This window comes from Volvox carteri (assembly GCF_000143455.1).
Source record: "Volvox carteri f. nagariensis unplaced genomic scaffold VOLCAscaffold_17, whole genome shotgun sequence".
Taxonomy (NCBI): domain Eukaryota; kingdom Viridiplantae; phylum Chlorophyta; class Chlorophyceae; order Chlamydomonadales; family Volvocaceae; genus Volvox; species Volvox carteri.
In genome coordinates, this window is record NW_003307560.1 from 453,209 (window position 1) to 477,915 (window position 24,707).

The 24,707-nt window shown below is 56.8% G+C and overlaps 4 protein-coding genes across 4 annotated transcripts in view; 1 reads left to right on the plus strand and 3 right to left on the minus strand.

Annotated features, from left to right (window-relative positions):
* Window positions 1–2,913, plus strand: part of VOLCADRAFT_104576 (uncharacterized protein) — a gene marked incomplete at its 5' end in the record, with an annotated part of 4,907 nt that extends 1,994 nt beyond the window's left edge. Inside the window, 2 exons of the mRNA XM_002950006.1 lie at window positions 1,483–1,745; window positions 2,093–2,913. Of these exons, the coding sequence (XP_002950052.1) occupies window positions 1,483–1,745; window positions 2,093–2,197 (368 nt within the window). The 3' untranslated portion in view covers window positions 2,198–2,913. The remainder of the gene's footprint in view (window positions 1–1,482; window positions 1,746–2,092) is intronic.
* Window positions 2,914–3,912: 999 nt separating this feature from the next.
* VOLCADRAFT_90500 (uncharacterized protein) lies at window positions 3,913–13,172 on the minus strand (the record flags this gene model as incomplete). Its single annotated transcript, XM_002950121.1, has 17 exons — window positions 3,913–4,018; window positions 4,641–4,789; window positions 4,931–5,002; window positions 5,246–5,437; window positions 5,700–5,764; window positions 5,923–6,151; window positions 6,534–6,779; window positions 7,409–7,545; window positions 8,440–8,550; window positions 8,899–8,967; window positions 9,482–9,500; window positions 9,679–9,736; window positions 10,700–10,771; window positions 10,958–11,112; window positions 11,289–11,379; window positions 11,429–11,609; window positions 13,133–13,172. The coding sequence occupies 17 exons, from the start codon at window positions 13,170–13,172 to the stop codon at window positions 3,913–3,915; spliced, it is 1,992 nt and encodes a 663-aa protein (XP_002950167.1).
* Window positions 13,173–13,606: 434 nt separating this feature from the next.
* VOLCADRAFT_90501 (uncharacterized protein) lies at window positions 13,607–15,255 on the minus strand (the record flags this gene model as incomplete). The annotated part of the gene is made up of 8 exons (XM_002950122.1): window positions 13,607–13,718; window positions 13,816–13,884; window positions 13,967–14,003; window positions 14,127–14,298; window positions 14,430–14,602; window positions 14,685–14,808; window positions 14,884–14,935; window positions 15,242–15,255. 8 exons carry the CDS (start codon window positions 15,253–15,255, stop codon window positions 13,607–13,609), a joined length of 753 nt encoding a protein of 250 aa, XP_002950168.1.
* A 1,299-nt stretch (window positions 15,256–16,554) lies between these two features.
* Window positions 16,555–19,803, minus strand: VOLCADRAFT_60020 (uncharacterized protein; the record flags this gene model as incomplete). Its single annotated transcript, XM_002950123.1, has 6 exons — window positions 16,555–16,722; window positions 16,993–17,150; window positions 17,628–17,728; window positions 18,303–18,464; window positions 18,793–18,952; window positions 19,599–19,803. 6 exons carry the CDS (start codon window positions 19,801–19,803, stop codon window positions 16,555–16,557), a joined length of 954 nt encoding a protein of 317 aa, XP_002950169.1.
* Between the last annotated feature and the right edge of the window lie 4,904 nt (window positions 19,804–24,707).

The window sequence follows — 24,707 nt, forward strand, 5'->3', positions numbered from 1 at the left end:
CTCCCTTTCGGCCTTGCCTCCGCCTGTTGGGCATTCACCAAGCTAACACGCGAGATCATGCGGACTTGGAGACGGAAGGGCTGGCGGTGCTCAGGATACATTGATGATCAGATCCACGCCCACCAGGACGCTCAGACCCTCATCGCCCGCCGCACCATAATCCTCGACCTCCTTGAGCGCCTGGGGTTCTGCGTGAACCGTGACAAGTCAATGATGGGCGAGCCCCAGCAGCAAGTGAGGTACCTGGGTATGCTGTTAGATACAGCTAAGGGCGTGTACATTGTGCCTGAAGATAAGCGCACTTTCCTGCTCGACTGCATCCGCTCGGCTCTGGGAAAACGGCGCATCAAGGCGAGACAATTGGCCTCCATAAAAGGGCAGCTTCTGTCCATGTCCTGGGCGTTCGGGCAAGTAGCCCGCCTTTACACCCGGGCTCTGGGGCAGGATATTGAGTCGCGCCACACCTGGGATACCCACATCCGCTTATCTAACGACGCAACTGCAGAGCTCGAATTCTGGCTGCGCTGTTTCGACCGGTTTAACGGAACCCGTGCCCTCTGGGAGCCCACACAGGTGCACTCGGTCGTTTTCTGCGATGCAGCCGGGAAATCCCCCAAGCACCTCGGGGGTTGGGGTGCCTGGACACTGATCGACGGGAAGTTGGCCCAAGCCCGCGGTAATTGGGGAGTAAGGGTCAGTTCGATGGGGTCAACGCCCCAGGAGCTCCAGGCAGTCCTACACGCACTTCAATCCTTCAACGGTCCTGCAGGCCTACGACACCAAGTCGTCCGGGTGATTACTGACAATCTCAATTGCGCCAACGTCCTCAACAAGGGGTCCGCAAAAGCCGAGGACTCGTACCGGATTGCCTGCGAAATCTTTTGGTACTGTATTGCCGAGGGTATCACACTGCAGGCGGAGTGGCGGCCGCGAGAAGAAAACACTCTGGCGGACTACCTCTCAAAGCTGCAGGACCGGGACGACTGGATGGTGAACCGTAAGGAATTTCAGAGGCTCAACACCGCCTGGGGCCCCTTTGACATTGATCTTTTCGCGTCACACACCAATCACCAGCTGCCACAATACTATTCCCGCTTTTTCACGCCAGATACCGCGGGTGTAGATGCCTTTCGGTTTCACTGGGGGCGGAATTGCTGGGCGAACCCGCCTTTCTGTTTGCTACTTAAGGTCCTGCGGCACGCAGAGCTGTGCAAAGCACGCATCTGTCTGATCGTTCCCCTCTGGCCGACGCGCGACTGGTGGTCCTATCTGACTCAAGACGGGAAGTGGTTTGCGCCTTGCGTCCACGGCCTAAGAGAGCTGGGCAAGGCGTATGATCTTTTCCTGCCAGGGTCTTCGGGAAACGAGATCCCAAAAGGGTCCGCTAACTGGCTATCGCTCGCACTTCTCATCGATTTCCAAACACCTTCCCCGCGCCGGATCGCTGTGCCCCCCGACCCTTATGCCCCCCGGCTTTCACAGGAATAAGAGCACGCGCGCAGACACTGCTTGGCCAGGTGCCCTTGGACGCTAACCCCATGATCGGCAATCTAGCTCTGGCGTTGGCAAGCCAGGCGCACAAGGCGCGAGCTAGCAGCACAGTCGCCCAGTACAAGGAGCCATGGCAGGAGTTCCTAGATTGGGCAGAGCTACTACACATTCGGGCGAGCGACATTTACGACATCAGGCCAGAGATAGTGGCCATGTACCTGATGCACATCTACCAAACCGCGCAAGCGGATGAAGTAGGTCCGGGTCGCGTCGCGGGAGCGAGCGCTGCTATTGCCTGCCATTTCTTTCTCGCGGGCCGCCCCTCACCTACGGAGCACCCAGCATGCAACCTCGTTCGGGACCTGGGCAGGCGCACACTGCAAGGGAAGAAGCTGCACAGGGAAAGCATGCAACCAGAGCATGTCCGCATGTTGGCCGCTCACTTCGCTGGGCCGGATGCCTCACTGCCAGACCTGATGATGGTAGCGGCCATATCGGTTATGTTCGCGGGTTTCCTAAGGTTCAACGACCTAGCCCACATCTCCGTCAAGTCTGATCTGCTCACCCTGCACGACACTCACATGGCCATCACACTGCCTAGGTCCAAAACGGACCAGGAGGGCAAAGGGCAGACCATCCGGATCGCGCGCGTGGGGGGCGTGGCCTGCCCAGTGGGCTTGACAGAGAGGCTGCTGGCGCTTGGTAACTATGTCCGTGTCCCCAGTTCCCCCGTGGAGGACGTGGGTCCGCTGCTGCGCAGGGTTAAGGCGACACAGCTAGGCCACCAGCTGCAGCAGAGGACCGGCTCTGTTCAGTCACCGATCCCCAGCCTCAGCTATACCTCCTTCCGGGAGAAGCTCGCTGCCATGTGCAGCGCCGTGGGCATCAAGCGCGGCATCATGCCACACTCCATGCGCATCGGGGGAAACAGCGCGGCAGCAGCCAGAGGGGTATCTGAAGAAGCCCGCAAGGCCCACGGTCGCTGGAAGACGGACGCAATGGTACAGGTATATACCCGGGTGGCAGACGATGCCGCACTTGGAAACCAAGCGCAACCTGGGCCTCGCCTGAGTCAGAGGGCCCCCTCCTGCTATCTTTTCTGTCTGCAGTAGTGTAAGGCCCTTGGCAGCCCCCGGTTTCGCCTCGGCCCTGTCTTTTTCCGGCACCCCGAATGCAACCGTACAGCAAGCCATGAAGGCTATAGGACATAATTGTAGCTTAGATGCGGCAGGAGCAAAGCGAGTATAGCCTCTAAGCTAGGTTATGTACGGCAGCCGTATGGCTTGCTGAGAATTCGAATTTACTATTTCAGCTGACAGCTCCATAGTTCCGGCATTCTGCCTACACTATTGGAGCTTATTATTATTGTTGCTCTCACTCCCCCCCCCCCGCCCTCAGTGTCCCTCGTTTAAAAGCGGCAGGCTCGGCCCAGTTGGAGACCGGTGATTAGGCAGTCCCCTCGGAGCGCCGGACGCGCAGCTGTACAGCGATTACCGCACGGCAAATAAGTGCCTATAGAGTATCGTCGCGCGCTAGGAATGTCGCCTGGCCAGCCCTGCTGGCCAGGGTGTGGTTCGTGCGTCGCTGACGCTTCAGGTTTGCCCTCGGGGCGGGTGACCAGTGGACGCAGTTATTAATGCTGCGTTTAGTTGTCTAGTGCTGTGCGTCAGTTCTTTCGGCCGTGCCGGTGTGGCCGCGCTGGACAGCGCTGCGTGCGCTCAGACCGCGCCGTGTGGCGCTAGACCGCGCTTCGGCGCACACGCGCCCTGGCGCTCCGAGAGCAGCAATTAGTACTCTGCAGTAGTGTAAGGCCCTTGGCAGCCCCGGTTTCGCCTCGCCCTGTCCTATCCGGCACCCCGAATGCAACCGTACAGCAAGCCATGAAGGCTATAGGACATAACCTGAGTTTTGCAAAGTTAAACCGAAGTTTTCTGCAATATACGTCACGCAATATACGCTGCTTGGTTCTGGGGGTGAGCTGCTTTTTTGAGTCGCGAAGCGTCTATGTTTGTTACTTTTTCAGAGAGCATCGTAGCGGTACTTAACATGCCGACTTTGGACTTTCAAGGTCTATTCGTGAGGCCGGTTTTAACTTCTGTTCTTCGTCGGTGCGTCCAAGTTCCTTCTCCATCCCCTGCTTTGTTTATTACCGCCCCGGTAGGGCGGCAGTGATGTGCTCAGCGTGTTACGGAGTCTTTGCAGAAAACTAATTTTGACACCTTCACACCTAGCTACATACATTCATCCTAACGCTTCACTTTTTTCTTATCGCTTATCGCTTATCGATTTGACTAAGCTGCTGTCGGTGATATTGTTCCTCACCTTGCACGCCACAACCCAAATAGCCAACGAAACCGATTTCAACCCAGCAAGAGATTTGAACAACATGTAAAACACGGAAACCTACACTGCTACCGTTCGTCATGTACCTCTTCTTGGGGTCGGCTTGCCAGCATCGCTCCGCCAGATTCCGGTAGTCGGGTGGCGTGTGAGGCGAGAACACGGGACGCACGCCCCGAAGCGCCACCTGCATGTACGACAGACACACACACACACACACACACACACACACACGTGCATGACGCTCGTCACCATTACATGCCGTCCTGTCGCTGCCCAGTCTTGCATTGAAAGCGCACATGGCAGATGTGCACGAGGTCGCACGTGCCAGTACGGACCCGGGATCAGCGAGGTGTGTGTATGCATGTATGTATGTGTGTCGCCGCACTGGTAGCTATTCTGTTATAATTGCGAAGTGCCCTGATGCAGCACGTAAGCAAACGCCGTGGGTCGAGCTGTAGCAGCAGCTGTAGCAGCGGCCATGTGAAGGGCGCTCCCCGGCACCTCAGTTCCACGACGCACTGCCCCCAGGCCTACGAGTACGTGGCGATGTGATGTGATGTGTGTGCTTCGAGCGTGGGGAAAATCATGCTGCTGCTACTGATTCTGCTACTGCTAGCGCTACGGCTATTGCTGCTGCTTCCTGCCCAGGGTTTTACCACTTCCACCAATCCCCCCGGCCCTCAGATGCACGCTGACTCACACTCGCAAAGTACCGCTCCCCCGCAGCCCCACCGTGTAAAACCGCCACCCCTCCAAAACACGCACACGCACACGCACACACACACACACACACCCCGAGCCCCAACCTGGTGCGGTAGCAGCGCCCTGGACATCCCGCGGTAGCCCTCTCCCCCGTAAATAACTCGTACAGCATGATGCCGAATGCGTACGTGTCCTGGTGACGGGAGATATGGCCGTACAGCATCAGCTCCGGAGACATGTGCGTCAGCGTGCCCTGCGTACATACGTACACACATACATGCATGTATGAAAGGTTGGTAAAGGGGTTGGCCCTTTCTGCGCCAGCGCACACACCGGGAGAGAGGCCCCCCCCTAAAACACACAGGACCTCAGGGCCCCACCCCGGTGTACGGACCTGTGCCGTGACGGCGGACACGTGCGTCTCCAAACGGTCATCCACGTGGGTCGATAGGCCGAAGTCAGACACCTGTACGGACGTAGTACGGAGGTAGTACGGAGGTAGTATGGAGGTAGTACGGAGGTAGTACAGACAGTTGCAATCAAGGCCGCTTAACTGTTCATTCTCTCGTGGTTAGGTAGGTTAGCTCCATTAGGGGGAGGTGGTCGCAGAGGAGGTGTTTCAAATACACAGACACTTGGAATAGTCTCATGGTATTGGAATTGTACGCAAGTGCCTTTACGCAAGTACCGTAAATTGGAGATGCCGTACCTTGGCTACGACGCCCGTGTCCAGCAGTTGCTCGAAGCTGCTCGGCGCCGCCACCACACTGGGCGCTGGGACACCAGTCGCGGGACTGGATGTCGTACCGCCGCCGCCGCCGCTGCCGCCGCCAGCTCCGACAGGCGCGTCTCGAAACCACATGGTGGTGCCTTGAAAGGAGTTCTCGGCGCCCAAAGGCTGCTGTACGAGCAGGTTGCTGCAGCCGCCGCCGCCGCCGGCGTTAGCGCCCTGCAACGCCGCTGCCGTGCCTTGGCCGCCGCCGGCAGGTCCCGTTGACGTCGCCGCCGCCACCGCTGCGTCGGTACCGGAACGGCCGGCCGCTGCGGCGCCGGACTTCAGCAGTACATTGGATGCCTTGACGTCGCCGTGTACGATACCGTTGGCGTGCAGGTACAGCATCGCCGATGCCACGTCACAGGCCACCGTGAGCATCAGTCCGTACCTGTAAGCCGGCCGCTGGGGCTGCGGCCGCTGCTGTGGTGTCGCCGCCGGGGCCGCCGCCGCCGCCTGTAGCGTATGTTGGCGGGGCGCCGGCGGGCTACCGGACTCGTAAACAACCGCTGACGACGGCGTCGGCAGCAGCGTGAGGCGCCCGCCGCCGCTGCCGGCGTCGCCGCTGCTCCTGCCGCTGCCCCTCCCATTCAGGTTGCCGTACGGCCACTCACCCGGTTCTATTGTGCCCTGGAGGGCCGACGGCGGGGGACCATGGCCGTACGCGGCGGTGCTGATGGAGGAGTCCGTCGTACCGCAGGACGGCCTGCCGCCGCCGCCGCCACCGCCCTCTCTACCATCGTCGCCGCCGCCGCCCCCTCCTAGGTACGCACCCGCCGCCAGGTTCCTGTGAAAAGCGCCTCTGTCCAGAGCCTGACGCAGCGTACCCAGGTCGCAATACTCCTGTGTGGGTAGGGACGGGGCGGCGATCTGATCAGAAGATCTAAACTTCTCAAGATTCCGAATCCGGTGCAGAATCTGGATCCTGTATTTCAAGTTCAGAAGCAGGATCAGAATCCAATTTGAGGATGTCATGGGATTTTTGTTACTGCCATCAAAAGTTCAAGGAGCGTCCAAATGTTAAATGTCCAAAGATTTTAGATCCTGATTCGGAACTATGTACGGCAATCCGTGTACATCCGATGAAAAAAGGTATCTCTCGGGGCCCCACTTTCTTCGACATTTTCTTATCAAGGACAGAGATGGAGCAAAGTGCATAAATAATAAATAAATTTCTTTAATGCCAATAATCGCACGACTATGAGCATAAGAAACCCTCACGCACCAATACGAGCTGCAGCTCGTAACCATGCGCCTCGCACTCTTCGGCAGTCCGCCGCGAACGCGTCGTCGTCGGTACGGTGGAGACGGTGACGGACCGTTTGCCGCCGCCGCCGCCGTCGTTGCCATTGCCGTTGCCGGCGGCGCCGCCGCCGCCGGTGCTGGCGTTCTGTTGGTCGTTGGCGCTCGTGGCGCTACTGCTCGTTCCTAACGTGGAATCCATTATCGCGCGGAAGCTGTAGCTGTACGTCTGTGCCGTACATCAGTCATCGTCACAGCGGAGGAGACAGCGAAGGCGGCGAAAGCAGCGGTGGTGGTTGGTTGAACGGCAGACAGAACGGGCAACGGTGTTGGCGGAATTAACAAACGCGTCTTAGAAAGTCGCATAAAGTAAAAAACCACAGTAGCAGCCAAAGAAGCGATCACAATCGTGCCAATTAAATCCAGGGAAATTGCTGTTAAATAGTTAAGTTTACGTAGGCTGCGTGTTTTGACGTTTCAGCGCTAACATGCACCTTGTGGTACATGTTGGAAACACCGCTTTACAAGAAACACTATGTAGAATAATATAATGCTAACAATATAACATATATGTAAGTAATTTATATAATATGTATAATGAGATATAAAATATGTACATAGTTGTAATAATAGTATTTAAAATGTAGTAAAATAATATATAAAATATGATATTCCTCCCAAGAATGCGTCCTAAAACACACACACACTGTGTTTTGTCTTACATTTTTCACTTTTCATCTTCCCCGACGGGGTTACGTCAAGTGATGGCAGACAGACAAACAGATTTTCCCGGCCCCTGCCAGAGCTACACCCGCCGCCCTCTAAACCCGAGCTCCCCCCTCTCCCCCCTTCACACACCTGCACGAGGTTGGGGTGGCTCAGCGCGGAGCTGACGGCCGCCTCCATGACGGCGATGTGCTGCAGCCGCTCGTCCCGCGTGAGGCAGGCTGGCAAGATCAGCACCTTGAGCGCCACCACGTGACCCTGCCAGATGCCTGCTTAGGATACACACCAATCCACACATACATGCGTATATATGATCTAACGGAAAACTTCTCCTCCGGATAACGATTTTTAAAAATCACGATTGCGTACCATCGCGCTGCCATCGTCGTACGATATTATCGCTGTGTACGTGCGCCCTTGGCGGATACCGAGCTTAGGCAGGTGGCTAGCTAGCACCACTGTGGTGGTTAGAGGTTAGAGGTTAAGAGGTTGCGGATCTAATCATGCTGTCGTCGTTAAGTCAATCAGTCTCCTCAGTGAGCGCCATCCCCCGTCGCGGACTCCTATTCGTGGCTGCTGATAGTTCAGATGTCAGAAGTGCAGGACTGAGGGCATATCGTAGCGCGGGGAGATCTCAGTGCTGGTTCTCAAGCAAACCACTATGGCCGAGACAACAATTGTATTTATGGCAGTGTCTTGCCTTTGTCCTTCATTCAACCCCCTTAATCTATGTAAAGTGTACCGACGAGACTGCTCTGTATCTGCTGCCTAGCTTTACAATGGCTCTGGCTCTGGCTCTGTGTTTGCAGGTCGAGAGCGAACACAGGCACTGGTGTGAAAGCCAGGCAAGGGCCTGGGGTTGTTCATTCTGCGTCGTGAATATTTATCGCCTTTTTCCTCAAAACTCAACAAACAGCAGCCGGGAGTTTTACATCGCCGTAAACACACATACTTACCGTACATGTCGTACACGCAAAGCCCTGTGCCTTCGGAGCAAGCCGAGCCAGCCCCAAATCCCAAATCCCCGTAGCCCCATTTCACGACCTAGAGAGACACACACACACACACGCTCACACACACTCACACACACTCACACACACTCACACACACTCACACACACTCACACACCTCTTTCCTCCCCCACCCCCAAACACGGCGCGCACCTTTATACACGCGTGCGAAAGAACCATGACCAATCAGCCCCAGAACCTGTACGGATACCGCCTGTCGACTGGCCGCTAGCTGACGCCGTACCGCCTCCACCCTCTCCGGCTCTGTCACACGTAGGGCGCACATAACAGTACGACAGTACGGGGAAGCGTGCAACCGGAGATGATAGTGTGCAAGACGCACGCGACCATATGATACTGGCAGTACCAAACGCCGTACAAGTTAATGGGACGACAACGGACATCGGCCGACGGACAAGGCCGCGGCCTGTTAAGGCCGGGAAGCCCGCCTGGCGAATTGCGTCCTGTAAATGACCTCACGGGACGGCGAAGCTAGGGGGGGCGACTGCCGACATCAGGACAGGCACCGGGCAGGCGACGGGCCGGGCGCACGCAGAGATCGAGCACCTGCCATGCCGCGCCGCGCCATGCCCTACCTGCTCCCTACCTCACCTTGCAAAAACGCTTCCACGGGCTCCAAGACCCGTTGTACGAGCACCTGCCGCACGGGCTTTACGCGTTCTGAAGATACCAGCTGATAATTCGCGTCGGAAGGGTCCGTGCTGCAGCAGCCGCCACCGCCGCCGCCGCTGCCGCCGCGCCCAATGCCGATTGAAGCCGCCGCCGTCGACGCCGCCGCTGCGCCAACTGTCGAGACGGATTGATCCCTCCTAAGAGTGGCCGGGGAGCTGCACGCGGTGTCGACATCATGGATATTTAGCAGATGGGATTTCAAACGACGGCAGGGATGTTTGAAAAGGGGAGAGGACTTATTACATGATGATGATGCAAAATTCAAAAACTAACAACTGTCAACCGACACGTCCAAGGCACCAACTGCCGTAGAAGCCCCATGCGAAAGGGGTTAGCGGGTGGGGTGTGGGTGGTAAAGAGGCCAGGGCCCCCTAGGGACCTGGACACATGGCAGGGTGCGACACGCCGTTCCTTGGGGCTCCGCGTGAAGCGAGAGGAGTGGAAAACCCTCGGGCTGGGCGGCAAGTGAGGACAGTGCCGTGCGCGCCCCCTACACGCGTACCGGTGCGGCACTGGTGCTGCTGCGCAGGAAAGGGTCCGAGCTTAGGGAGTTGATGTTTCATCACCGTGTTCGGAGGAGGAGGAGGAGGGGGAGGAGGAGGAGAGGGAGGGGGGGAGGAGGGGGAGGAGGGCGGCGCCGTGGGGACGTATCTCACCCTGGCATCACCCAGCAGGCCGGCGACTGTCGATGGCCCTCACCAAGTGCCGTACTGCCGACGCCACCGCTGTCGCCGTCACCGCCACCTCGAAGCCAACCCTGCATGTATTCAGCCGCGATCTCGCCCCCATTGATATCCCCGCCGCCGCCGCCGCCGTCATCGTCATCGTCATCGCCGCCGCCGTCATCACCGCCGCCGCGGAAATGAAGAGGTCTGTCCGCGGCGGCGGCCGCGGCGGCCTGGCGGCGGCAGAGCCGCTGCCGACGGCGCCAGACCGCAACCGTCAGTGCGACGGCCGCCATCAGTGCGGCTTCGGAGCCCGAAAACGGGTTCCGTTTCCGTACAATGCAGTCAGCCCAAAGCATTTGGGGGGAAGATCGGAAAGTGCAGCATGAGAGGCGGCAGGCAGCGAGCGCTGCCAAACACCGTACTGACCTCAGTACTAAGTAGCAGCTGAGTGCGACCGAGAGCCCAGCTCAGACCATCCCAACTCAAACGCAAGGGAAGCCGTTCGCGCGCGCGGCGTCGGCAAAAACAGCGGTAATGCCAAAATAGGCAACCCGTGCCATTGTCGAAACAGGCAACCACCAGGTGACGGGTTGCTTTCCGAAAAAAGGCAACATCCCCCAGCACAGCTCTTACGAGCAGAACCAGATCAGCCGAGGGGGAAGGGAAGTCGGGGGCGCTAGGGACGCGCGTATGTGCGGACACTGTGCGGAGGTCCCCATAACAACAAGACAGCCTCCCAAGCCGCAACAATAACGAACCTCTCCCTACCACCGTAAGAACCGCGGCCGCCGGGTACCCCCACGGGGTTAAGCTTACCTCCCAACCCTACGCCCAGCCCCAAGCCCAACGCCAGCCTTGGCTGCGGCTCTCCGCCGCCGCCAGCCCGCTGGCCCTCACTCGCCGCCACTGCCGTGCTCCCTGGCGGCACCGGCGTAACCGCTGCCGCTAAAATCGCCGGTCCGCCCCCGCCATCGCCACCGCCGCCATCGCCACCGCCGCTGTCGCCGTCGCCACCGTCGTCAGCGTGTTGCGCGAGTGTGTCCATGACACACCGTTCCGCGCCGCGCTGCGCCACGCAGTCCGGGCCCACCGTCCAATCACAGGCCATGTACGAATTGACGTACCTGCACGGGGTCGCAAACCCAGGATTGTCAACAGCTAATCTAATCAGAGGTCGGAGGCACTACAGAGGACGTGGCGGTATTTGAATCATTACCTACAAAAACAGAACAATTCACATGAGAATGATAATTTGAATTCCATGAGGCGGTGTACGGCCGAATCGGAGGCATGTTAAGTATTGGCCCCACCGGCCGCCACGGCAGGTCACACGCAACCCAGCACGCAGCGTCTCAACCCCCCACCCACTTTGAGTCCCACCCGCCATCAGCCCCCAGCACCTGATTGTGTAACCCCCGTTGTTAGCCAGGGCAGAGTCCAAAACCTGCGTTAAGTACGACACGTCCTGCAGTACAAGGTACGGCGATGTGCACCTCGTACCCGGCGGCATCGTTGGCGGGGATCGCACGCTGGTCTCCACGTTCGGCAAGGCGCCGCCGGTGCCGGCAGCGGTGAGCCAGCAAAGCGGCGGCGACGACGCCATATTCACGGTCTGCTGTACATCGCCACTACCACCCCCACCCCCACCACCACTACCATTACCACTACCGCTACTGACAGCACCGCCGCCACCGCTTCCTCCTCCTTCGATTCGCGGTAGGCTGCGGAAGTTCTGGAGCGCCATGGGGAGCACTAAACACGATACGCGGTGCTGGACGCACGCCTCCAGGGTTACGAGGGCGCCGCGGCTGACGGCCATGAAGTCCAAATGCGCTGAGATGCGCGTTAACGCCCGCCACACCTCCAGCCCTTGCAGCCGCAGCGCCACACCCGCCGCCAGCTGGATTTTGGCAGCTAGGTAGGAAAAGTCCATGCGCGTGAGGTTTAGCGGCTGCGGGGGTGCTGCGGGGACGGGAGCCGGGGCTGGCGGGGTGGTGCCTGGCGGTGGGGGCTGTGGCGGCGGTGGTGGTGGTTGATGAGGTGACGGGGAGGCAGTCGGGGAGGCATTGTGTCGTCCATCGGAGAGCGGGAAGGAGAAGGGAAAGGAGGGGGAGGAGGAAAAAGAGGAGGCGAAGTTGGCGCCTGCGATGGTGACGTTTCGCTGGATGAGAATTGGCTGCGCCGGCGCGTCAGCGGCAAGGAGAGAAACGTCTTGGTCGAGAATGATGGTCGCCACGTTGGACTGGTGCAGTAGCTGGAATAATTCGCGAGAGCTTCTGGCATGCGCCTGCAGGCCGGGACGCGCGCCGGGAACTGCCGCCGCAGCTGGCTGCTGTGCCGAAGCGCCAATTCCTAGCACTAATAGCTGCGTCAGCACCACTACCATCGCCACGAAACGAAACGAAACACTGCGATGCATTTATCGCGCATGATTCCCGACGATTCGGGCTGCGCTGATCAACATTCCGGTTCAAAAGAACACCACGTGGATCCCCCTTGTACTGCCGAAGAGGAAAGCAACCAGAAACATGGAGAGCGCGACCAGAATCCAGAAGGAAAATTTTCTAACAGTGCGTAACCGATTGGAAGATGCGAAATCTCATTCGTGACCGATGATGGTAATTGGACAGTCTGTCCAACAATTTTGTTGATATTACGGACTCGTCAATGCGACTCATCCTTGGGACCGTGAGCTAGCAAAAGTGTCCAGATGGACCGTGCAAAAATTATGGACCGTGCAAAAATTACAACTTTTGTCCTCAATATGGACGGACCCCGATTTAAGTCCACGCTACCTCGGAGCAGATCGACCCATGGTCCGATCCATTTCATTCTATGGTTGCAAGCTACTAATTTTATGTTCCGCTACAGCATGATGCCTGTGATCTCGCTCCGTGATGCCGAAAAGGCGATTGATACAGTAGTCTAGCCTAGTTGTTGGAAACGGACCAACGTACCAATCCTCATATGGCCTCAAGACCTGGTCCTAACAATGCGCAGCCCAAAGAAGCGCTTTCGGCAGCCCCTACCTAAGGAACCATCCCTATACTAAAGCGGTAGCTTAGGATCCACGCACCTAAAACCCAAGGGCAACCAGGTCAGAACATATAGGTCTTTTCATTCTCGACACGTGCAATCTTGTTCATCCGTTTTGGAGTTGATTAACCTCCCATGGACTTGAATGGATGTCTGTACGCGTGATGGGTGGCAGCGATGCACCTAAAACCCGGGAAACCCGGCGCAGGGGAACCAGGGGAACGAGGTCAGGAAAGCCCGAAATGGATTTAACATGTAGGTATTTTCATCCTGGACACGTGCAATCATGTTTCATCCGTTTCGGAGTTGATTAGCCCTAGGCTGAGGGTTGCGACATGGGTACGCACCCGGAAGAAATCACACCATTGCGCATCGGGAAAAATTATCCTCCTGCCTGGATATTCTCACGCTACCTCAATACACGCCTGAACAATCATCATAGGACTTACATTCCTGCTGATAACGCCACTGCACGCAGCTAAATTGCATCCTGTAGCTTCACAAGTTCCATATTCCCTAACGATTCCCACATCATCGTGCGCTCATCGCAGGTTGCAGCACAGTTGGTGAGTACATAGATAAATCATTGATATAAGAATCACCAAGTAAAAGGTTTCTAATGCAATGAGAAAGTGCTGGTAGTGAATGTTAACTGGCATTATCGCTCGTGTAGATCAATGGTGGGATAGGCCATTTATTTCGTAGACATGCTGGGCGCCCATCAGGTAGGACATGGTTGCTGCGCAATCCTGGCATGCGGACCGCGTGTTGCAGCACACTTTATTCGGTGCGGGGTTCAAAGACAGCACGTGCGCCCCTTACTATGCGGGGCTTTAGCACGGCATGTACGGCCCTCTACATACCCCACTTAATATACAACTTGTCTCTCATCCGCTCCCACAGACATCGCCAAGGATTGAGGTTCATTCCAGCCGCACGTTGTCCACGCATAGGTTCTCTGCCGAGTTACGATAGTTCCGAATTTCAATATAGTTCAGATCTTGCACCGTGTTCCCCCCACAGCCTTTGAAGTATCTGTAACGCAAAAGCCAAAGGAGCATGCAATTCAGGCCAATCAATTCCGCAACTTTAGGTTGCTGGTGTAATCAGGCTGCAGCAATATTTGCCTTACTTGGCATTGTTAATTATCGACGTAGGACCGAATCCAGCGAAGGCTGAAAAGTAGACCTCCCACTTCCACCTGTTCGGACAATAGAAGAAAACCAGGGTGAGACTGCTAACTGCTGCGCTACTAAGCACACGCAAAAGCGGCCTTTGCTTACCAGTAATCAACACATTGCGTGCAGCGGGGCTTAAAACCTGCAGATGTGCATATACGCAGATGAGATGTCGGAGGTGAGATAGCGGAGGTTTATGAGAAAGAAGCCGCAAGCCTCTTTCAATCCAAATCACACCGGCATAGCCAGTCTTTTGATGGCTCACCCGTCGCCTTTACTTCGCTTAGGTCCACAACAGCGCAATCACCCTGGTTTCCACCTATTGCCAGGACGACGCCCTTGTCAATCGCGTTCTGTGTGCTCATGTAGATGTAGAGCCCCACTGCCACATGATCTGCAAAATTGCCTTGTACGCTGGACTTGAACACTATGGCACCCTACGTAAAGCAGGCATCGACATTCGACAGCTTATTCGTTAAAAGCCATTGTTACAGTGCCGAGCCGGTTCGGCGCGGCACGCTGAGCTTCCGCGCCAGGCAAGGCCACGCAACAAAGTAACATGACCCACCTTCGGCTGCGTGGACGCGCACTTCGCACTTCCAGATATCATTCCAGTCATGTAAGAGCCAGGCTGGACGTTATAACTTGCATCATACCAGTTGTTTCCGTTGCCACCGTTGAAAACTGTTAACGCTGTGCGGCTGTCAAACTCAGGCCAGTCTCGAACAACATTGCTGTTACCTGGGGTAAAAGTTTTCAAACTGTGAGGACACAATATGGCTTGCTGTGGACCCCATATCCGTTGGTAATCCCATGTCCTCACCCCCCGAAGGCGGCTGTTCCCCTGGTGTAGGATTCTGCGCAGCGGGTGCCTGCTTTGCTGGCTGATAGCTGCAGGGAACTTGGCGGTATTGAACGCCGATGACGCCCCATTTCGTGTCGGCCAGCTGCAAAATAGGTGGGATGTGTCCAACGTGTAAGGGCCTAGATGCGAACTCATATGCAAGACGTGTGAAGCTTACCCGCTCAAAGCCCCAAATGCTGAGGTCAAAATGGGCCATGTCTCCGCAGCACCTGCAAAATGCATTGCCCACCAAATGACCACACCTCCAAAGGCCCACCTCCCAAAACCAGCAAAGCAGCTATAAAACATAGCGGTTACAACCCACCATCGCTTGTTGGAAAATGCGTTTTCCGGGTAGACGCACGGGCAAGTATCAGTAATCCGAAACACCAGCGACGCATCTGGGTCGTAGCAGGCTCCAGTGCGGTCAAGAAACTACAGCAAGTTTTACAGCGTTAGCCAAACGTGCATTGTTCTGGTGCACTTCCAAAGCGTATAGTTCATGCAAAGAACAGTGATGGGCCATAGCTCCTTACCTGCCCGTAACCATCAGTAAATGATGAGGGGTTGCACTTGACCTCGAAGCAGATGCCTGCCGGATAGCTTGAAGAGTAACTTACGGTGGAAACAGTCAAAAGTCATCCAAGCGTAGCTTACCACAAGAGTCCGGGTAGTAAGGAGAAATGTCGGGCAGCGCCGCAACGTTCCAACCGAGTGGCTCATCTTGCCTGCAGCAAGGAGGGCTCCGGAACGTGACATTTTCCTTCGCGCAGTATCCTTGCTGCCCAAGCCAGCGCCCATATGGAATCGTCCACCCACCTGATGTACCCGTAGCCACAGGAGCCCTTGTGTATCGACCAAGCGTCTGCAGGAGAGCATGTTAAATTTCTAACCTGACCTAACCTCAGACAAGGAAAACAATTATTCCCTTAGCGACATACCGTTCCCATACATGGTCCCCTGTATGACCAAGTTCAACAGTTGCAGTTGTTAGCGTCCAGCCAACATGTGATCAGCGAGGGATTGCGACCGCGAGAGAGTTACACATACCCTGCCAGCTTGCCATGGTCCTTGGCTAGCAACGTTGACTACCAAGAAGGCGAGGACGAACGAGATGAAAGGAGACTGCAGCCGGAAACGATTCAGCAACGACATGCTTCCGAGTACAGCGAGCATAGAACCCTGGGTGTTTACAGTATGCTTTCCTTGGTTTCAGCTATAAGGCGTGTGACCGAAAGGCCTGCACCACTGGACGATACCGCAGGTATCTCAACTGATTCGATAGGGCTGTGAGCACGGACTCCGATGAGCCTAATCTGCAAAGCCTATGATCAATAAATAAACCTATCACGAGGTGCTTTGATTATTACTCTACTCAGCAGGAAAAGGTGGCTGTGGAGATTTATAGCAATCATGCCTGGTCATGCTGCGCATTTCGCTGTCGTACAGGATTTTAAAAAATTCGCTCGGATCCTCGCTTCGTACGTTGCCATGTTACAACATCTCAACATCGCCTTCGTTGAGAACCTGTCCGTAATTGGATCTTTATTATGGCCAACGCCAGGCCGCACAAAGCTGCGAAGCCGCTCCATACGCGAGCGACTTCCTGCCATGAGCCTGAAGTTGCAGGCGTCCTCATAATCACTCTTAGGATATGCGGTCGTCTCAACCACTGATCTGGCCACAGAGCTGCAGAGTCAATAAACCAGGGGGCATTTTCTTCGAGATACGCCGACATGTAGCGACCCATATTGGTGTCACCGTGATACATGGTGTCCTGCGATGCATAAGCATGTCAGATGTGTGAACACCATTCACATGATGATGGTAAAATATGGTCGGTCTGTCACTAAGCGTTGTAACAGACAAATACTTGTGGAACGCTCAGCAGGAACCACCTTACCTGCGGGCCCCGGTCAGAGGCAATCTGGACATTTGCAACCGACCCAAAAAAGTCAGTCAGTTTCACATCGCAAGGTCGACGTGTCGCATTTGTCATCCGGTACGAGAAATGCGACTGCATGAAGTCGAAACTGCGGGGTTGCCACAAGACAGATAAGCGGAAGCAACGGAGCAAACCTAATTTGTTTAATCTGGGAGATAGTGAGTAAAGAGTACGCTTGCTTCTATCTACAGGTTTCCGGGCACGACAGTTCACAAAGGAAGCCGCACAAACCCCCGGTGCCTTGCGCCTATACTTGCTCCGGTGGAGCTGTTCCACAAGTTCAGCACGCTAAAGTTGACGACACGCTCGCCGTACCCGTATGCCATTGCACACGTGCAGCACCGCACACGCGACACACCTGTACGTCTGCAACAGGTCGGCCAACGTCGCAGTGCTGTTATATTCGATGTTTTCAAAGAAAGCCAACGTCTGGTACGTGAACCGGTCAATAAGAGACAGGCCCAGCTCCGGATCCGACTTAAATGACAGCGACTGTTGCCCTGTGGTGGAACCAGAAAAGTTTAGGTGCTGACCAGGCGTGCAGGGGGCAGGTTAAGGGCGTTACAAGTTACAAGTTCCGCACAAGTGCGGGGCCCGGCCGTAAAAGCCGGGGGGCCCCATGAACAATCAACTGTCATAATTGTGGCGCTGAGTGAGGACGCTTTGAATCGGAAGCCTATTTCCCCCCTCGTATCTCATCTTCGAAGGTCCCCATGAGCTGGTGGGAATTCACGGACGACATGCAGCAGCTCGTCACCAACCGTTCCGCAGTCACAAAGCCTGCAGATACACGTCGCGGCACGCTCGCGAACATTAGTCCTGCTCACTTCTCAATCCCTATAATGTAATTCGGTCACCAAACCTCCCACTACGCGGCGTAAATGTTGCTATACAAACAGGCACACGGGTGGTGCACCTACTGGCTCGAACACCCGGCTATAGGGTGGAACCCGATGCTCGCAAGGCTGCCGCTGCACCTTTCTGACTGGAAGCGACGGTAATGACGTTGGGCGCGCTAATCCTCTGCACCAGCGTCGCTGCCTCGCAGGTCTCCACAATCATCAGCAGCTCCCGATACCTGCGTCATGAGCAAGGGCACCAAACCGCGCGCCAATGAAGGCTCCAAAAAGGCGACCCCAGCCCGGCCTGACTATCGGCCCCAAAGACGTCCACAGGGCGCAGGATGGGGCGAAATGGAGTGGCTCGCAGCAAGTTGCGTTCCGTGAAGTCCTCTACTTTTCGCTTAGCACATTTGCTCGGCCCGGCGTCTGTGCGTGATCGTCACGCCTGCGTTAAGCTCGAACAGTTGCAGCTAGCAAGGTGAAGCCAGAGCCAGAGGCCAGACTAAGCTGCTTAACCCGGACCCGGACCGACCCAGATCCCGCAAATGCTAAACCTCACCATATGCAATAACAATTTATTATTTATTTTGCTTTCATTGCCCCTTGCGCGGCGTTGCGCACCTCTCCGCCGCATACTTTCAGAAGTGTGGAACACACGGGAACCCTTCCACGCTATGACTTGGACTGCCGTTTCTAACCAAAAACTTGAAAACTTTCACGTCGAAGCGGTTCACGGATGTACAAAAGGACCTCCTGATGAGGGGTGCGGACGTGACGACGAGTGGACGGCCCAGCCCGGCGTTCTTTTACCTGCCCTTCTCCGCCATCTGCGCCAGCGCGTCCGCCAGGTCCTGGGCCAGGAGCTCCTCCACATCATTGAACTTGATGAACTCGTCGCCCCCGTGGCCCGAGAGGTACACCAGCACGTTGGAAGATGCGTCCGAAAGCAGGCGCTTGGAACGAGGAACATTGCTGTGGTGGCGCCCTGCAGCCATCATATCGCACGAGTCACCGCCCCAACAAACCGCCTATCGTTAAAGAGCGCACCAAAACGCGCGTACCCGTTTGCAAAAGCTGGATTATTAAATGTATGGAAACCAGGGATGTTTGAGGAAGTGGCGGCATATGGACGAGCTAAGGTAATCTTCCCCTCCGCTTTCAAGGGCGGATGACCCCAACCCCGACCCACACACGTCACCCCACTTAGAACCAGAAAAGCGCAGTGACGCGGACGAAAGCTCAGGCAGCCACCGCACGCAAACCCCTGTGCTCCCCTTCCCAGTTTCCCCCATTCCCCTACTAGTGAGCCCTACCTGTCATCACCTGCAGGAAGTTGGACACGGTCACCTCGTAGCCCCGGTAATCCACCTCCACATCCTGGCCGTACACGTCCAGCAGGTGGCTTTCATTGTTGAACAGCTGCGCCGGCAGCGGATTGCGGGCGTTACAAGCCATGTCATCTGCGGGAGGGAGGAGGGGTTGCAAACCAAGGGAGGGATATGCGGTTGTAGCGCCCGAGTAGCGGCCCCAGCGGCGGCCGCAGCGTCAATGAGGGATTTTTCAAGGCGGCATCTGAGAGCACACCGGGGAGGTCCACCGTGGTGCAATTACGACAGGAATGTTGATGCAAGGCCCTGTCCTGGTTAATGCGTTCGCTAGTGAAATGGAAACGGCTGCTTTCCAGGAGCCAGTCTAATCCAGCTTATCCGCGGCTCCGGACCAGCATGTTCGGCGTATCCTTGTCATTATCTAACCTAGCTGAAGTGCTTGACTGCTGGTGTGTGGCGGACCCTGTGCATGCGGCATTCTGGAAGCCCTGCAAGTGATGTATGCGTCCAGGAAAAGATAAGACGGTGGAAAGCCGACACGAAGGCCATTGATTTGCATAGCTGCGCTGCAAGCGAGTGTCGGTATTCTGCCAACAACAGCGCCGAACGCGAGGGGTGCAGTAGCGGGTGTCGAGTGAGGGTTTGGCCAGTCATAGGGGGCGCTCCATTGTCGTAACCAAGACCCGGCTGTAGCGGGAGTGCTGTCGATTGGATACCTGCCTGGACAGCAGAGCGCGCCTATCATCTTCGGAAAGTGTCAGTTAGGTAACGAACGCACCTGGAATCATCAGAATGATATTGCTATCTGGTATACCAAGACGTTTAACGACATGGTATATTGACATGGTGTTGACAATGTGACGGTAGTTGAGCCAGAAGCGGGACGTCGACACCAGCACTGCCCAGTTGTTTTCGTGTCGGGACGTCGATACTTTAGTAGTGCGTGACCCATTGATGCCCCCAATGCTGGCATCAACCGGCATGATACAAATGTTGGCAAGGAGAAGTAATCCGGCCAGTGGCCAGCAATAGCTCGCAGTTTGACCCCTTGGTGGCATCGTTTGAAGCCTCTACATCGCATAACAATGTCTGTCGGGTTAACGGCTACATCCCGTTTACAAGATCCACTCTCGAGTGCAAGTTTACAGGAGCGCTCGTGTAGATCACAGGAACAAGTACCTAGGTCCCGAGCGTTGATTTATATTCATTATGAGATAAATATAGTTGGTACAATACCTTTGCCGGGTTAAACCCGCAGAAGTTCGGCGGTCATCCTGCCGTACTCAATGGTTACAACACAACAAAGGACTAGCGCACGTCAGTTTGTCGGTTCGATTTCCTGGTGAGGCATCGTGGATGATATTTTCACGGGTTATCTTCTTGACATGATCGAATGAGGATGCTTCATCAGAGGCTGGTTCATCCAGCGTCAAAACAAGTTCCTACCGCTGTTGAGAGACAACATCGCTGTCTCCTTTTTGCATTTCGTTGGCGCCGTGCTCGACCATGCCCGAGGCCATGCGGCGCGCTGCGGACAGCTGCCACAGCGTCTCCATTGAATCGCACTCGGCCTTCCCAACAGGCAAGCTCTTTACCAGCATTTGGATAGGATAATGAACCACAAAAGCGAAGTCGCATAACGGAAGTCCCCTTAACATGGAGCATCGCGTACGTTCACATGGTAGCCCTTCAACAACGAAGCACGGGTTTGTCTCCCACTGTACAGGATTCACAGACATTCAGGGATAAAAATCTTGATGCGTCACTGAAGTTAACCGTTGCTGGTGATGTTGGCAGCGCCCGCATAACCCCAGACGCCCAATCGGCGGCTCGTAGGTGAGTGACATAGTGGGCATGGTGGCGTGGTGAGGCGTAGTGGCCGATGGCTATATTGCCTTTCACTCGCCTAAGCAGGGGTCAAAAGCTGCTGGCTGGGGGGCCCAACCCCAGCATGCGGGGTCCCTTTCGTAGCAAGGGCCTTCGTGTATGGGCCGGGAATGCCGAGGCAACAAGCACAGGACCCTAAGGGTCCCCGTCCCCGCCAGTTTTTCCAGATGGTCGTGCGTATTCCCCCAAGATGGCTTGCTGCCGTCCCCGCTCCTGCCTCTTCCAGCCTTTTCGCAGCGCTCAACCGTCGTGATGTGTCCTCCGTGCTGAGCCTTCTGGCGGATGACATCACGTACGAGAACCTTGGCTCGTCCACAGTACTGCGTGGACGAGCAGCCGTGGGCCGCTTCTACCTGGAGGCCCTGGCGGCGCTCCCCGAAGATGCATCCTTCGTGTTGGAAGGTCCTGACGGCGGGGGAACAGACCCGTGGGTCGGTCACGAGGGTGGGGCCGCCAGCGGCCCCGCCCTGCAGGCAGGCGTGGCATGGTGGGTACTGAAATGGCGGAGCTGTGTTGATGTGCGCGCGTGTGTGTGTATGCGCCTGGGTTACCTGAATCCGCGGGAGACGTCGTCGTTGCGTTGCGTGGCCTGTGGGGTACCTGTATGTGTGTCTGTATGACTTCAGGGTGAGCACGGACCTGCCCTGCCCGTAAGGATAACCTATAACAGCCGGGAACACATTGAAGCTCCGTATCACGGAAATGCGTACGGACTTGCAGCACGTATGTGCGTGCATGCATACATACATACATACATACATACATACATACATACATACATACATACATACATACATACATACATACATACATACATACATACATACAGGCACGTGGAGCTGAACGGCTTGGTGGTGCCCCTGTCCCGAGGCGTGAGTGTTTACTGGGTCGAGCCAAGGACCGGTCGACTGGCCCGCATCCTGGACAGCCCCGAGCACCCCGTCAAGCAGTCCGCCCCCTCGCTGACCAGCGCCCCCTGGGGCTCACCCCTCTTAGCGGGTCTAGGGCCTCTGGCCATACCGGCGGCCACGAGCGTCACCAGGTAGGGTTGGGCCCTATGGCACTCCACGTTGCGCGGCGTTGGTGCAGGTGCTGGGCTGTAGGTGTAGGTATAGGCTGTCCTGATTAGGCTACTACTCGGGGCATCCTGATTAGGCACGATGCAGTTGCTGCCGTGTCGTTCAGGATGCTATGGGTCAATGGGAGGACATAAAAATACGAATGCGTAAAAGGACTTGAGTTAACTCGCCGGCATCGTTCCTGGAATCCTGGCGTGGGAGAGGGATGTCGGAGCGGGGGAAAGACGAACCACGAGCGAGTTAAGCTGCTGCTGCTGCTGCTGATGATGATGATGATGATGATGATGATGATGATGATATGATGATGAAGATGAAGACGATCGTAGTGGGGGATGTGGGAAAACCGTGTTCGAAGCGAGCGGACATGACGTGACCTGTTCGTCCATCCGTCGCCCCACCTAGCTTCTGGAACAACGTAATTCCCGGCGGGGGCGGCGGTGGAGGAAGCACTGGAGGCGGAGGGCCCAATGCTGCTGGCAGCGGCTTGGCGGGGACGTTTCTGACGGCGCTCGGTAGCGTGCTGCCTATCCAAGCGTCCTCCTTCGGGCAGCCAACGGCGGGAGTCAGTCGCAGCAATGGCCGCACCGGTGGCGGCAGCGACAGCAAGAGCGGCGGAGCGGTCGCAGCTGCTGGCGGCGGCGGCGGTGATGGCCGCGGGGTTGTGCTGTTCCGGGACCACACGGGTAGTGCCGGGAACGGCATTGGCGGCGGCGGTGGTGGCGGCGGAGGCCGTCGGGCCAGGTCCGCTGCCGCCGTCGCCACCGCAGCAGCAGCAGCAGCTTCTGCGGCCGTCGGCGCGAGCGTGCGTGCACCGGGTGCTCAGCTTGGCGCTGCCGGCTTGCGGGCAACCAGCGTTGGTGACAGCAATGTAGCTGTCGCAGCGCCGCCAGCATCTGTCCCCGCTGCCAATCCCGCCAGTAGCAGCACCGCCGCTGCTGCCGTGGCGAGAAAAAGCATTTCCGCGCAGTCTACGACATTGACACCGAACGACAGGTCGCAGGAGCCCATTCGAATGCGGCTGCTGCCCGACCCGAAGCCCCCGCCACGGCGGTCGTTGTCAAGCGCCTCCGTCTCCGTGGCATCTTCCCTGGCGGCATCCCTCAGCGACGGCGACGAGGACGACGACGGCGACGCCAGCGCCGGCCTAATCAGCGCCACCGCCAGCGGCTCACGGCGCACGACACCAAGTTCCGCAACAAAGCCGGCGGCCGTGTCGGTGGCATCTACCACCGCTCGTTCAATCTCCGTACGGAGCGCCAACGGCAGTAGTGGTACCACCGCCGGTGGCGGCGGCAGCAGTGGTGGCGGCAGCGGCGGCAGTAGCAGCAGCGTGTTTGCGAGCGTGGACAGCGGCAGCGACAGCGACACCGGCGACACCGGCGGCGGCGGCGGCGGCAGCGGTCCCACTCCGCCGCCCTTCCCCCGCAGCACCTCCCAGATGGCCAACCTGACGGGGCTCTGGGAGAAGGATGTTTCAGCAAGTCAGGTTGAGGTGGGAGAGGAATTGGAGAAAGTGGGGGTCGGTCAACATGTCGGGGGGAGGGCGAGGTCGGCGGGTCCGGGAGGTAGGGAAATTGGGGGTAGGAAATTTAGTAGATGTAGTAACTACCACCGGAAATGGCAACTGCCCTGACATCCAAAGTTGCCAAGAGGTGCTCGAGATCAAAACAGGGGGCGCTGGGGCTGGGAGGGCGGGTGAATGTCTGGAGGCTATATCGTCTTGAGATCGTCTGAGGTGTCTAGGTCGTGGGGTACATTTACATACATACGCACATACACACGCACACGAAAGCAGCTTGGCGTTGTGTGCTTTTGGCCTACTACATGTGCTCGACCACATGTCGAACATCATCGATATGTTTGTAGGGCAGGCGCCGGGGCCCCCATGCGCAGGTTCCGGAGTTGTTCATCATAGTATGCAAGGTGGCCTGCGTGACGCCCTCCCACCTCCCCGCGTGACATATTGGCCGTACAGCCAGGAGCTCCGGAATCAAGCCTGTGGTGGTATGGAGCAGCAGCAATGCTCCACATCCAAACACGCCCGCCACGTTCTCGGCACACAGGCTGTACTTGCACACAAACGACACATTGCATGATTTCTATGTGCATCAATCCTCCGCTATTGATCTTCGCTCTGTTGTTGTACACGTTGCCGTACTTGTCGTACAGGAGTACGAGTCCATGTTGGATGTGTTGCAGCTGGGGGGGCTGCAAAAGGTGACCGCCCGGCTGATCGACGGGTTGGACTTGCGTCAGGACGATGAGCGCTTCGAGGTCAGCTTTGTGACGGTGGTGCCATTTTTCAGGTCAGGGGGGTTGGGGCCAGGCGTTGGGCTGAGTGGCGGCTGTTGGGTGTTGGGTGCTGCAGAAAAGGTCGCGTACATGTATTAACCTACCTACACACACACACACACACTTGTACACACATCTTTACAAAATCAGCCAACTTTTATCAGGTTATTGCTGGACCACTTTTTCCTGGTAGCATAAAAATCGTGTGATATATCCCAACAGCTCAACAGCTTTTCCGGCTCAGTACATTCAAACACAAACATCGGCTTTATACGGCATCCAGGACGTATACTGCAATGAGCAGCAGCGGCGCGTTCGTACGGTTCAGAGTTGGCCTTGTTTCGCTGTGACGGTGTTGTGGGGTTGCTGTCGTTGCCGGCCCCTCCCGAATTCGAATTTCTTATCGTCCGGGTATCAGAGTCTCCTGGATGTCGCGTGTGTCACATGTGTGGCACAATGTCACAAGTCGTATATGCTGACGTCATGACATGCGACGTCATGTCACGACGCCCACAGGGTGACGGAGGGGAGCCGCTTCGACCGTACGAGCTCCATGATGCGACGGGACCTGCGCCCGGGTCGGCAGACGGCGCAGGCGGCGCGTGTGCCCGGTAGGCTGGGGTTGGGGT